The following is a 13,594-nucleotide window of genomic DNA, read 5'->3' as shown; positions in this document are numbered from 1 at the left end:
GGGGCGGGGCTAGTGGTAGCTCAGGACGCGGCTGGTGGCGGTTGGAGCCGTTCGGTTTCAGCGAGTCTCACCAGCCCCCCGCCCCCCTCGGCTGCCCCAGCCAGGAGCCCGCGCTGTCCCGCCGCCGCCATGACCGAGCGCGACCCCCAGCCCATGGTACAGGCGCGATGGGGAAGGGGCCGGCAGCTGGGAGGGGCGCGCACGAGGCGCGGCTGAGAACGAGAGACAGGCAGGGGCGCGGGTGCTGCTGAGCCCGGGGACTGGGCAGCGGGTGTGGTACGCGGGGGGTCGGGTGGGGGCTCTCTCCCTCCCTCGCCCATCCGAGCTTCTTCCTCCCCCCGACCCGCCTGACTGAACAGCCCTGCTGGTGTGTGCTCCGCCCCCGAGTCACTCCGCCCTTGGATCCCCCCCCTCCCTGGCAAATTCCCCAGCAAATTCATGCTCCTCAACCCCACCTATAAACGTGCATAATCCTGCGTCCCGTCCCCCCTGCCCAGCCCCACTTCTCTACTCCGTCCTGCTTCCGCAGGGCTCTTCTCTCCCCCTCCCTGGCCGCCCGCCCGCCCGCAGCTGCTGCCGCCGGCTTTCTACCCTGCTGCCCCCAAGGCCGCAGAGACTGGCTCTGTGCCTGCCGGCCAGGTGCTGCCTGTCTTCTCTTCCAAATCCCTTCCCAGTGAGCATTTCAGGCCTGATTCTTCTCCTCTGAGCCTGGTGTGCGCAATCATACAATCATAAAAGTCTAGGACTGGAAGAGTCTTCAAGAGGTCGTCTAGTCCAATCCCCTGCAATCAAGGCAGGACGATGTAATAACAGACCATCCCTGGCAGGTGTCCAACCAGTTCTTGGAAAACTTCCAGTGATGGAGATTCCACAACCTTCTTAGGTAATTTGTTCCAGGGCTTTACTACCCTGACAGTTTTGAAATTTTTCCTAATGTCCCACCTAAACTTCCCTTGTTTCAATTCAAACCCATTGTTTCTTGTCCTATCCTCAGAGGTTAGGGAGAATAATTTTGCGCTCTTCTCTTTGTAACAACCTTTTACATACTTGAAAACTGTTGTCATATTGCTGTCCTCCAGTCATTTGGTACAGAAGCTCATTTAAGTGATAGGTTACAGATGACAGTTAGTAGTCCTGCAGTTTCACATTTGATTGAGTTCCTTCAGAACTCTTGGGTGAATACCATCAGGTCCTGGAGACTTATTACTGTTTAGTTTATCAATTTGTTCCAAAACCTCCTCTAATGACACCTCAATTTGGGACAGTTCCTCAGGTCTGTCACCCAGAAAGAATGGCTCAGGTTTGGGAATCTCCCTCACATCCTCAACAGTGAAGACCGATGCAAAGAATTAATTTAGTTTCTTCCTTATCGTCTTTAAGTGCTCCTTTAGCATCTCAGCCAGCAGCCCCACTGGTTGTTTGTTAGGCTTTCTGCTTCTGATGTATTTAAAAAAAAATTGCTATTACTTTTGGAGTCTTTGGCTAGCTGTTCTTCAAATTCTTTTTTGGTCTTTTTAATTTTATTTTTACACTTCATTTGCCAGAGTTTATGCTCTTTTTTATTTTCCTCATTAGGATTTATCTTCCACTTTTTAAAGGATGTCTTTTTGCTTCTCACTGCTTCTTTTACTTCACGGTGGCTCTTTTTTGGTTCTCTTACTATGTTTTTTAATTTGGGTATACATTTAAGTTGAGCCTCTATTATGGTGTTTTTAAAAAGTTTCTACGCAGCTTGCAGGGATTTTACTTTTGGTACTGTACCTTTTAATTTCTGTTTCACTAACTTCCTCATTTTGGTGTAGTTCCCCTTTCTGAAATTAAATGCTACAGTGTTGGGCCACTGTGGAGTTTTCCTCACCACAGGGATGTTAAATTTAAGTATATTATGGTCACTATTACCAACCGGTCCAGCTATATCCGCCTCTTGGACCTGATCCTGTGCTCCACTTAGGACTAAATCAAGAATTGCCTCTCCTCGTGTGGGTTCCAGGACTAGCTGCTCCAAGAAGCGGTCATTTAAGGTGTCAAGAAACTTTATCTCAGCATCCCTTCCTGAGGTGGTATGTACCCAGTCAATATGGGAATAGTTGAAATCTCCCATTATTATTAATTATTATTATTGAGTTTTTTTTATTTTAATAACCTCTCTAATCTCCCTGAACATTTCAGAGTCACTAACACCATCCTGGTCAGGTGGTTTGTAATATAGCCCTACTGCTATATTCTTATTTTTCAAGCATGGAATTACTATCCATAGAGATTCTATAGTACAATTTAGTTCATTTAAGATTTTTACTTCATTTGATTCTACGCTTTCACATATAGTGCCAATCCCCCACCAGCATGACCTGTTCTGTCCTTCCGATATATTTTGTACCCTGGTATTACTGTGTCCCATTGATTATCCTCATTCCACCAGGTTTCTGCATTCTCTTTTTACTCCCAAAGCTTGTTCCCTTGTTGGTGCTTTGTTTTTATCAAGTGGTGTTTTGACCTTTAAGTGCAAAGAATGTTAGGTGTATCTAGCCCCTGCTCACACTCCCCTCCCTCCCCCCCCCCAACTCCCTCGCCAAACTTCCTTGTTAGCCGCTCCTGTTCGCTAGCTCCTCTGGTCGCTTAGGAGCAACTTTTTAGTCTTCTTGTCTCCAGTCAGTCTTCTTGTCTCCAGACTAAACAAACCCAGTTTTTTCAATCTCTCCTCATGGGTCATGTTTTCTAGACCTTCAATCATTTTGTTGCTCTTCTCTGGACTTTCTCCAATTTATCCACATCTTTCCTGAAACATGGTGCCCAGAACTGGACACACTACTCCAGTTGTGGATTTATCAGTGTAGAGTAGAGCGGAAGAATTAATGAATAATTCCATTTACACACTGAGAGCTGATTACTAGCCAACAGAGGAGACTGATATAAATTTAGTTATTTCTGTCTGGCTTCCAGTTGACAGGCATCATGAAAACCAACACATTTACACTGTTAGGCTCCTTTTTTGCTAGACTGACCAGAAACATCAAGGATTAAATGGGCCTGAAACTCAAATATATCCTCATCCTGGAGAGGGTTTACAATCTGAGAACCTGATCTAGCATCCATTAAAGTAGATGGAAGGACTCATATTGGCTTCAGCAGTGCTAGATCTGGCTTTAAGTCCACAAACTGGTATAATACAAACTGGAAAAAAAACCAAAAAAAAACAACCCCCCCCCCAGAGCATTAAGTGTCTTTGGGGTTAGCATTTAGCCTTTCTTGCATTAACGAATTATGTAAAGTATAACGTTTACAAATATTCTGTGCCCTTTGTAGCCATATCTCTGCTGTCATAGTGATACCTTAATATCTGGTTTTCAGTTTATGAATTAAGGATCATAATATGATGAATAATCAGCAGCAACTTCCTTGCTTTAGTGAAAGAATTTCCTCATTTCAGATATTTTTCAAATTAAAAAGAATACAATTACTTAAATAAAAAATAATTTTCCTGCTCTCTTCCTCCCTCCAGGCTTATATTCTATATTATGCTCAAGAAAAATATTTCAACCATGTAAGGCAATTTGCAAATTTAGAACTGGACAAATACATCAATGATCCAGTGTTTCAGTTTTTCAAGGCATATGGAACCTTACATTTAGGTAAATACAAAGAAGAGGTGATTGTTATATTGGTAAGGAAAAGCAACAATTGAACTTACTTTACTTTCCACCTGTGTTTTTTATTCTCTTGTTTAAAACGGATTATTTTACTTTTTCAGTAACAGAAATGTTTAGGAAGAGATATATGGCCCACTAGGTTTAGCTTAAACCACTTCCAAAGTGTAAACTAAACTAGAAAAAGGTACTGTTTATACCGGAATAACTATGTCCACACAGGGAGTTATATAGGTATAACTATAGTGTCTTAAATTCACACATTGCCTTATATTGGAATATATGGTCTTCCTGTGTAGACAGTCCCTAATTCTCAAATTCTGTTTCCAGCACAGTCCCAAGCTGTGTAACTGGGCTGGGCATGTTAGTGGGGTCAGGAGAGAGACCATCTTCTCCCAAGACAATCAGTCTGCAATTGCTACTTCAGCCTCACAGCTGAACAAGGCTCTATGGTTTCATATATAGGTGGTTTGAATACCAGCTCATCCATATGTATGTTACTGTATCAGACTCTAAGTTTCTTAACAGTTTATTAGCTGTTTACACTCTTAAATCATTTCTGTAACTAGCCTTACCCCCAAACAGAGTTCCAGGTGTTATTAAAGGAGCCTTTTATAATACCCTTCCCAATATTATCTCTGGGACAAGCTTGCAGGTCTTCACATATATATCCAAGTTATTGCTCAGTGTAATATAAGGCAACAGAATACAACAAAACAGTTCTATGAGCCAGCAAAAGCCAATACTATACTAATATTCAATCATATGCATACCACACTCATACCAAGTTTCCTGCTACATGTACTGCATCATTTATCCAAGAATCAATCAGATAATTATATTGTATCTTAATTTCCACCCTTGCAAAGAGAAAAAAATGAAGGTGTGTGAGTAGGAAGTAGGGAACTGCTCAACTTGGAGCATTTTTTTTTTCCAGAGCCTCTTATATAACAGCTACTCCTGGGGGCATTCTGCTCCAAAAAATTAAAAATTCTGCGCACAATATTTTAAAATTCTACAAAATTCTGCAAACTTTATTTGTCAAAATAACACTACATAATCACTCCAGTTTCAATTATTTTGGTAATTTATTTCAACACACCTGTCAGCAAGTATGTCTATAACAATACAGACACACACAAAATTTCCCCCAGGAGTAGAGAGTAAAGAAACCCCTATGACAAACCAGTTCCTATTTCTCAGTTCCCTTTCCCCTCCTCCCCCAGAGCCCAGCTGGGGGCCCAGACACCCACAACCCCTTCCCCCCAGTCAACACACCTGAACTCCCTCCTCCCTAGAGCCCACCCATGGAGGCCCCCCCAGGCTAGATACCCACACCTCACCCTCCCCAGAGCCTAGCCACGGGGTCTCCCCGGCCTAAATACCCGAACCTCCAGAGAGCCCAACTGTGGGCCCCCCACCCTTGTCCAGACACCCATCCCCCTTTCCGCCCAGAGAAACAGCTTGATGCTGGATCCCAGGCTTTCACAGGGTTGCCTGCACGCCGCTCTCGCCTTTCCTCAGGGCATGCTGGGAACTGTAGCTGCCAGGAACCATCTAGCTCCCTCTCCCTCCCCCCCACCAGTGTCTTCTATAGTATGTGCAAGCTGGGCTCTTCCAAGTCCAGTGGCCCACAGTGGTAGCTAGCAGCACTGCAGCCCATTTCTGTGAGGGAAAGGAAAGTCGGTGTGTTCAATATTAATTTCTGCAAACTCTGCATTGCACAGTGGCGCAGAATTCCCTCAGGAGTAAACAGCAAATCAGGCCAGTAATGAGAGACCTGAACCTGGATCAGATAATGTACCCCATAGTACATTATTCCTCAATGTTCCAATGATCCCAAGCTAGCATGCAAACTAAATTTACAGAAATAAACAAGGTAGCTCCAGTGCCAAGGACATGTAGCCTGCATCTCTGAGCTGGGTATACAGCAAATTCTTTGAGTGATCGTTTAAACATGACAATTAGTGAATCTGCTATTTGCATTGTCTTTTCAGGTCAAATACAAGATGCTATCTTACAGCTAGAGAATGCCAGGAAATGCCACTCTGATGTTTCATTATGCTGCCTTTTAGCACTCATTTATGCACACAAAATATGTGAAAATGTTGGTGAGTTTTTCTTATCTGTTAAATGTAATTCATCACAAACTTACAAAAATCAGAAAGTTGACCAAATCAGTAATCTTGTGCTGCATTCACATATTTAGGTCAAATGAAGACCATAGGGGGAAAGTAGCCCGAAAGTATTTTTATGGAAATATATGTGCCCTAACTGATGTCTTTTAAAAGGATTCTAACTGATTGTTAAATGGAATAGCACCAAAAAAAAAATGTTGCTGCATTCATTGTTAAACTGACTGACAAGGGCAACCTGCCCCCAGCCACTCATTTATCTGCCTGCCAGGCTGTTTTGAGAATTAATTAGTTAGTTTGTACAGCACTTTGAACTTGTAAAGTGTTATATATGTGCTAGGTATTAGAGAACTTGGGGATTTCATGAGGGAAGAAGGTGTGTCTTTTATGAGATAACTATCTCATTATAACATCCTCATGAAGACAAGGCAAACAGTAGTTTTACCATGATGTAGCTAGCTGACATATACCCTGGACAAACCGCCTATGATATGCCTTGACCGGTTACATTGAAGTGAAGCAGTTACTTGCCTTGAATTAGCTATCTTATTGTGAACAACACATCTTTTTTTACTATTGAAAACACAGCCTTCAGGACTGGTCTTCTGAGTTCAGGATGGTCTGGTTGTTTAAGCATTAGGTTGGAAATAATTAGATTCTCCTAGAACCAGGAAACACCTAAAAGTCCCCTACATTAAATCCTGCCTGGTTTGACTATACCCTTCACCGTTGTAAATTAGGTGAGTGAGTTGCTTGCAGTTTGCGGTTTGTGGATGTTTTGGATGAGATCTTAAAACCTATATTCTGTCTGCTCTTGTGGACATTATCAGTCCCATAGTACTTTTGCAAGAGTGGATAGTTGCCTTTGGCCAGAATAATCCTTCCCTTCTCACCACACACAGATCCCAACTTCTGTGCAGCATATTATGTACTCATTATCTGACTCTTCATGTTCTCTGTATGTATAAATATCTTCTGTCTGTGTGTTCCATTCTGTGTATCCGAAGAAGTGAGCTGTAGCCCACGAAAGCTTATGCTGAAATAAATTTGTTAGTCTCTAAGGTGCCACAAGTACTCCTTTTCTTTTTGCGGATACAGACTAACACGGCTGCTACTCTGAAACCTAAAATTATCTGACTAGTAGCTCTTCTGACCTTAGAAAAAGGCTATATAATTGCCACATGAATGTAGTTAATAAAGCACTTTGGGATCCTTGGGGATAAAAAGTGCTATATCAGTTTTATAGTAGAATCTCACTAATTCTCAGTTTATTAATATGCAAAAATAATCAGGGTGGATTTGATTTAAATCACTAGTCAGGAAGACTCGATTTAATCATGGATTTCTACATAAAACTGCATTCTTGTTGGTTGTTATAACCTTAATGCATATTCTTCACAACTCAGAGATAGATGTACCTTCTAAAAACGAAACCTACACACTATACATTTTTAAGTGATTTATTTTGAAAATTTTTCAGTTTAGTTTTACAGCTATATCAGAAAATGAATGAGTGTTTGGTTATTTCATTTACTAAAGGTAAGTGAAGCAGATATTTATGAAGTCATTGGGAGGTGAACTATCTCCAATTCAACATGTTAATCATTAATATTTGGAGGATTTTCTTGCCATGCTGCATTAGGAGGAGAACATCACCGGACAGACATTTAAATTGTTTTATTTAACTAAAAACAACAACGTTATGTATTCTGGATTTTTTTTCTTCAACAGCAAACATATAATATTTTAACACAAAAAGTCATATGCTTGTTTTATTAAACATTCAAGTTTTTTTAAAATCAGGTTTGTTTTTGTTAAAATTGTTTTTAACTAAAATAGTTGAATGAAATATTTAAAAAAAATTAAATCAACTATGTCATCCAGGTCAACATGAGAAACTTAAAATATTGGCTTCTGCAGCTAACTCAGTTGTCTTCACCTTCATTTTCCTGTTTGTTTTTCTTTTCCAGATTATGAACAAGCTTTCCTGCTTTTTCAGGTCCCAAGCAATTTCTCAGTTTGGAATGAATTAGTCCAATGGAAGAAAATATTCTTTCTATACTGGCAGAAGCTACTGCTGTTAAAAGTGAGATTATCACTTCAACAGTCTCTGAATCCAAGTGCTTAAGTGACTTCTACCAGTTCACTGTTGTGACTTTCTTTAAAACATCAGCAAACATATATTTCTTGAATGATTCATCCTTAGCTTCTTCAGCAGTCAAGGTTTGACCCTGGTACTGAATATTGAGAATATTTGCAAGAAAATGAGCTGGAGATAGTGCTTGTCCCATTTGTTTTTTTAATGCTTGTAATTTAACTCTGTCATTGCATATTTCTCTTTTTAAGATCTCACTCAGTTCCTTCCAAATGTCAACAGTGTCAGCAATAAAACAGCTATTTCCGTGCATTTTGTTCAAGGCTACAGAAATAGGGTTCAGGGTACTCAGCATGTGTTCAACATTTCTCTTAAGCCCAATGTTGAGAACTTTGGCTGTGACGGTGGCATCTATTTTTTCACAATTTTGTTCATAAATTGTCATCAGATTAGGCCAGTTCTTGATACAGTGCTCAAAACAGTCCACGACTGAGTTCCATCGCACATCTTGTGGGAGAGTTAGCTCGGTTCTTCCCACTTTTTTCAGAGCAGTTCCTGCAAAGTGGTTGTTACAGAAGTATTTTGCAATTTCAACAACATTCGCCTTTATTTCTGGAACACTGAAGTCTTTGGCTAGGGGCTGCATCAAATCAGCACTGCAACAAGATGTTATTAGTTTGGGACTCTCTTCTAAATTTCTTCTCATCTTGGATACATTTGCAGCATTGTCTGTGACCAAGCTGTGTACTAGACTTTTGAATTTTTTTTCACAGTTTGTTATAGCTTTTACTGCTACTTCTTGTAAATATTCTGCTGTGTGTGCATTTCCTGATGTATCAATTGTTTCTGTAAGGAAGACATTCCCTTCTTTTGTTGTCGCACAAGCACTTGCAACAGGATTGTTGTGGACATTGCTCCACCCATCAAGACTCAGGTTAACAACTTTACCTTCTAGACCTTTGGCCTACTGCTCAATTTCTTTCATACACTTTATCCAGCAATTTGCCTGCAACATCTGCTCTGTTGGGTGGACTGTATCCTGGTTTTAATGATTGAACCATGTTAATGAAGTGTGGGTTCTCAATCATATGGAAAGGAAAGTTTGTTGCATAAACAAACCGGGCCATTTTTTCATCAATTACCTATTTTTGTAATCTGCTAATTGCTTCTGGATGATGGAGATTTTTTTTTCTTTTTGCTACAGGTGATATACTGTGGCTATGTGACATACATGATGTGACTGAAACACTATCATTGGCAGATAACTCTGAAACTATAGAAAATGATGGTGAGCTTGAAGGTGGATAGTCTTCAGAATCCTGTATGTTAAGGATGGATTCTCCTAAACAAAACAAGTCGATGCAGTTATTTAATTATTATTACCATACTGCTCATTTAGTATTACTCATTGCATTCCCTGACACTCAGTACTACTTTAAAGGTGAAATTGTAAAAGAAAAGTCTGCCTATTTCAGCTGTTTATTTTTTTATCACAACTGCTTCTAAAATGATAGTACCATGGAGTAATAATTATAGTTTTTGATCAAACATGAGAATTCAAGAATAGTCCAGAAGGAAGACAGGCAGTCCTTAAGAAAGAAGTATAAAATAAAAAAGTTTACCAACCTGAAGATCCTGCATGCTCAGACATGTTCCTTTCATCATCTTCCACGTAGCTTCCTCCTGAGAAGAAACACTTCTCATGATGATGTTTCATTCGGGCAACCAGGCCTTGCATTTCTTCATTGCACTGTTTACATTTTGCACGCATGCCTGTCTTACCCACAGGTAGAGGAACTTCATTAAAATATTCCCAAAGTGGGTCTCTTTTACGGCATTCTGCTATATAGGTTTTCCCTTCTAGTGAGAGGATGGTATGGTAGACCTCAGATCAGTGAAGGGTACACTCAGAAAGACCTCAAGACTTCTGGAATATGCTGCTCAAACAGTTTCACTTTTGTTTCTACTGCCTGTCCCTCCCTTCTCACATTTATCTCCAGACTTCTTCTCCTTGTCCAGATCTATTCTGCCCCCAACAATCTTCTATTCATTGAACTTTTTGAAACTTTGCACTTTTAGAGAGAGGTAAGAGATTGACTCTGTGTACACAAATTTGCAAAGGGACAATAGGGTTGAGGTCTGTTATTTCTCACATCTATACATTATTTAAAAACATTTTTGCTGTTAACAAGTATGTTATCTCTGGAGACACAAATCTACAGTTTTGAGAACTGCAAAACTAAGCATCTCTGATGGTATCTTCTAGACTGAGCACTGAGTCCCATTGGGTAGATAGAAAGATTAACCTAAATAATATATACAGAAGACCCTGGAACCCCATAAGATTGGGTCCCTAATCCATGAACTATTGGAACTCATTTACTCATGTTTCTTAAACATTACATGAATATATTGTCTCATACTATAGAATAATAATTATCACCCAAATCATCATTTTCACCTGACATCTCAGCAGAGATTTCATAGCAGAATGCAGTACAGTGACCTCATATTACTATCGCTATTATTACTACGGTTATATTACTTTACAAAGCACATTGCTGAATGTTTTAATATTTTATTATTATTATTGATTATTTGTATTATTGCAATGCCTGGGAGTCCCAGTCATGGACCAAGACCCCATTGTGCTAGGTGCTGTACAAACACAGAACAAAATACAGTCCCTACCCCTGAGAGCTTACTTTCTAAATATAAGATAAGAAACACACCAGCAACCCAACCATTGTCAAGTTTTTATAGGTCTCACAGGAAAGGAGAGGAGGGGTTTGAATGAGTTAGCTTTATAGATGTTTATGAGGAGCTTCCCCCAAGCATGAGCAACAGTATGGGAGAAAACACAAAGGCGTTTGTTTGAAAGTGTAGCAAGTGAGTGATGGAGGCTGACATTAGGGGCTGATTGGAGGCGGGAGTCACCCTTTTGATACTGAGTGAGAGATGATAGGTAGGGTGGAGAATAGGTCCTGAAGGGCCTTGAAAATGAAGACAGATTAGCTTATGTTTGATACGATCGAGAAGAGGGGGCCAGTGATGGGATACAAAGAGAGGGGTGACATGGTCAAATCAACAGGATAAGAAAAAGATCTTTTCATCAACATTCTGAATGTATATCTGTGGGCAAGATTGCATTTATCAAGGCCAGAGAAAAAGGTGTAGTAATTGAGACGTGAGATGATGGGAGCCTGAGTAAGAGTTGTAGCTCTGTGGATGGATAGGAAGGGCCATGTCTTAGAAATGCTATGCAAAAAGAATCATCAATATTTTGACATAGCTTGGATGTGAGGACCTAGAGAGAGGTCCAAGTGGAACATGACATCCAGGTTATGGGCTTCAGTGGCAAGCAGAATGGTGGTATTGTCCACAGTGCTCAAGGTAGGAGGTAATGAGGAGGGCTTTGAAGGGGAAGATTAAGAGCTCTGTTTTAGCTTTGTTGAACTAGACATCCACAAGGAGATGTCAGAGAGACAGGCTGAGATTTTTATTTGGATGGAAGCAGACAGATCTGGAGTAGAGAGGTAGATCTGTAAATAGCCTGCATAGAGATCGTAGTTGAATGTGTATTTGCCGATGAGATTACCCAGAGAAAAGATGTAAAGAGAGAGAAGGATCGGACAAAGAACGGAATTTGTGGAACACCCCCGGGAAAGCTGAAAGGTGCGGGGTGAGGAGGGTCCTTCAAAGGGCAAGCTGTGAAGTAGGAGACAACCAGGAGAGGATGGAGTCATGAAAGCTGAGGGAGGACAAGATTTCATGAAGAAGAACAGGGTCAACTGCATCAAAGGCAGCTGACAGGTCAAGGAACATGAGGCTAGAGCACTGGTTCTGAGATTTGGTTAAGAGAAAAACAGCAATTTTGGCAAGAATGGTTTCAGTTGAGTGCAAGGGATGGAAGCTCTATTGGAGACGGTCTAAGATGCAACTCTGGACAGCTGTTGTAAAGAGTGTGTTCAGTTAACTTAGAGGTGAAAAGGAGAAAGGAGATGGGACAGTAATGGAGAGGCAAGTAGGGTCAAGAGTGACTTTTTTAAGATGAGATAGTCTAAGCATGTTTGTATTGTGAGGGGAAGGAGCCAGAGGAGAGTGAGGGAGATTAAGGAGAAGAGTAATGTAGGGCAGGGGTTCTTAATCTTTTTCTCTCGGAGGCCCCCCTCAACATGCTATAAAAACTCCAGGGCCCAGTGGTGGCAGGGAGGACTTGGGGCTCCGGGCCAGCGATGTGGGCCTTCATAGGGGTAGTTTGACTTTTATTTTGAAGGAGCAGGGGCCGACTGGGCAAGGGCCAGCTCTGCACAACACGGTCCAGGGAGAGAGTGCCATCTCCACTCCCTGACTCACCTCAGCAGGCCACCCAGGGGGGGACACAACCAAAAAATATAACTCAGAGTGGGGACTCAGTTCAAAAAGTTTGAAAACCACTCAGGGTGCAGGGAGGGGGTAGCTAGGGGCTCTGTGCAGGCAGGAGGTAGCTCAGAGTGCAGAGAGGGGGTAGCTAGGGGCTGTGTCTGGGCGGAGGCGGGGTAGCTCCGGTTGCAGGGAGGGGATAGCTAGAGGCTGTGTGCTGGGAGGGCTCCCTCTGCAGTGGCTGCTCCCCAAGGGCTCTGCTACCCTGGAGCTGGGTCCCCCCGCCCAAGCAGCTCTTACTGGCTGCATAAGCAGTCAAAGGGGACTGGGAGCTGAGGAGCAGCCACAACCCTGGGCACCAGCAGCAAACGTGGAATGCCAGAGCTGTCCGCTCCATGGCACCACCAGCCAGAGGAGTAGCTGCCCCACACTGCCTGGCTCTGGCTTCCCACCTACAACCTGGCCAGAGGGGAACTGAGGGAGATGAGGAGGAGCTGGAGCTGTCCCCGGGACTACCCCACTTTGGGTAAGGCACTGCAGTTTGGGGGTAGGCAACACCCTTGTGTCCCCCAACTCTGCCCTTGGGGCCAGGGCTTATGTCCACGGGGAGTGCCAAGGCTTGGGGCTTCAGCCGTTTGCTGCTCCTGGCTTCAGTGCGGGAGGTGCCCTGAGGGGGGGTGCTGGGGCTCCCCGCACTGTTCCAAGCTTCAGCAGCAGGGGGTGGATGCCAGTGCTCCTGACTTTTGTCCTTGCCACTGCCAGCTTCAGGTGGAGAGGGGCACCGAGGCTCCCGGCTTCAGCCCCGTGCCACTCCAAGTTTCAGTTCCGGGGGATTCAAGGGCTCCCAGCTTCTGCCCCGCACTGTTGCTGGCTTCAGCTCTGCACTGTGCCACTGCAGGCTTTGGAGGTGGGGGGGTGCCAGGGCTCGGGGCACTGGGTTTCAGTCAGGGGACTGTGACCCCCCCTGAAAGTTCTTGCAGACCCCTGGTTGAGAACCGCTGAGGAAGGGTATGAGAATGTGTGCAAGGGAAGTCAGGAGTTGGGGCCATTGAGTTAAGTGGAGGGGTTATAGGAGGAGAGCAGATGAGAAACTTCTGAATCTGTAACAAGGAAGAAGGAGGAGAGAGTTGTAGGCGGAATAGAGGAAAGAAAGACGAGCCTAGGGGAGAGGCATATTTTGTCAGTTTTCTCTTGAAAGAAATCAGCCCGTGCAGAGGTAGAAGTGGAAGCAGGAAGAGGGAAAGGTTTGAGGAGTGAGTTAAAGGTCCTGAAATGGCAGCTGGGATTGCAGGTGAAGTAGAGTTGATTAGCCTGGAAGATGGTATAACTGAAAGAGGAGAGAACAAATCTGTAATGCA

The 13,594-nt window shown here is 42.9% G+C and overlaps 1 protein-coding gene across 8 annotated transcripts in view; it reads left to right on the top strand.

Moving 5' to 3' along the window:
* Positions 1 to 13,594, top strand: part of TTC21A (tetratricopeptide repeat domain 21A) — a 65,657-nt gene that overhangs the window by 5,349 nt on the left and 46,714 nt on the right. For 5 of the 8 annotated variants that reach the window (XM_039524045.1, XM_039524046.1, XM_039524044.1 and 2 more), the window contains exons 1-3: positions 42 to 156; positions 3,500 to 3,629; positions 5,642 to 5,755. In XM_039524045.1, the coding sequence (XP_039379979.1) occupies positions 130 to 156; positions 3,500 to 3,629; positions 5,642 to 5,755 (271 nt within the window). In that variant the 5' untranslated portion in view covers positions 42 to 129. Of the gene's footprint in view, positions 1 to 41; positions 157 to 256; positions 884 to 3,499; positions 3,662 to 5,641; positions 5,756 to 13,594 lie in introns of those variants that run through there. The other 3 variants (XM_039524047.1, XM_039524048.1, XM_039524049.1) reach the window with 3 other exon arrangements.

The sequence above is a fragment of the Mauremys reevesii genome, linkage group 2 (genome assembly GCF_016161935.1).
Source record: "Mauremys reevesii isolate NIE-2019 linkage group 2, ASM1616193v1, whole genome shotgun sequence".
Classification (NCBI taxonomy): Eukaryota; Metazoa; Chordata; order Testudines; family Geoemydidae; genus Mauremys; species Mauremys reevesii.
Note: the sequence above shows the minus strand (reverse complement) of the source record. Positions and strands in the feature narration are given on the sequence as shown.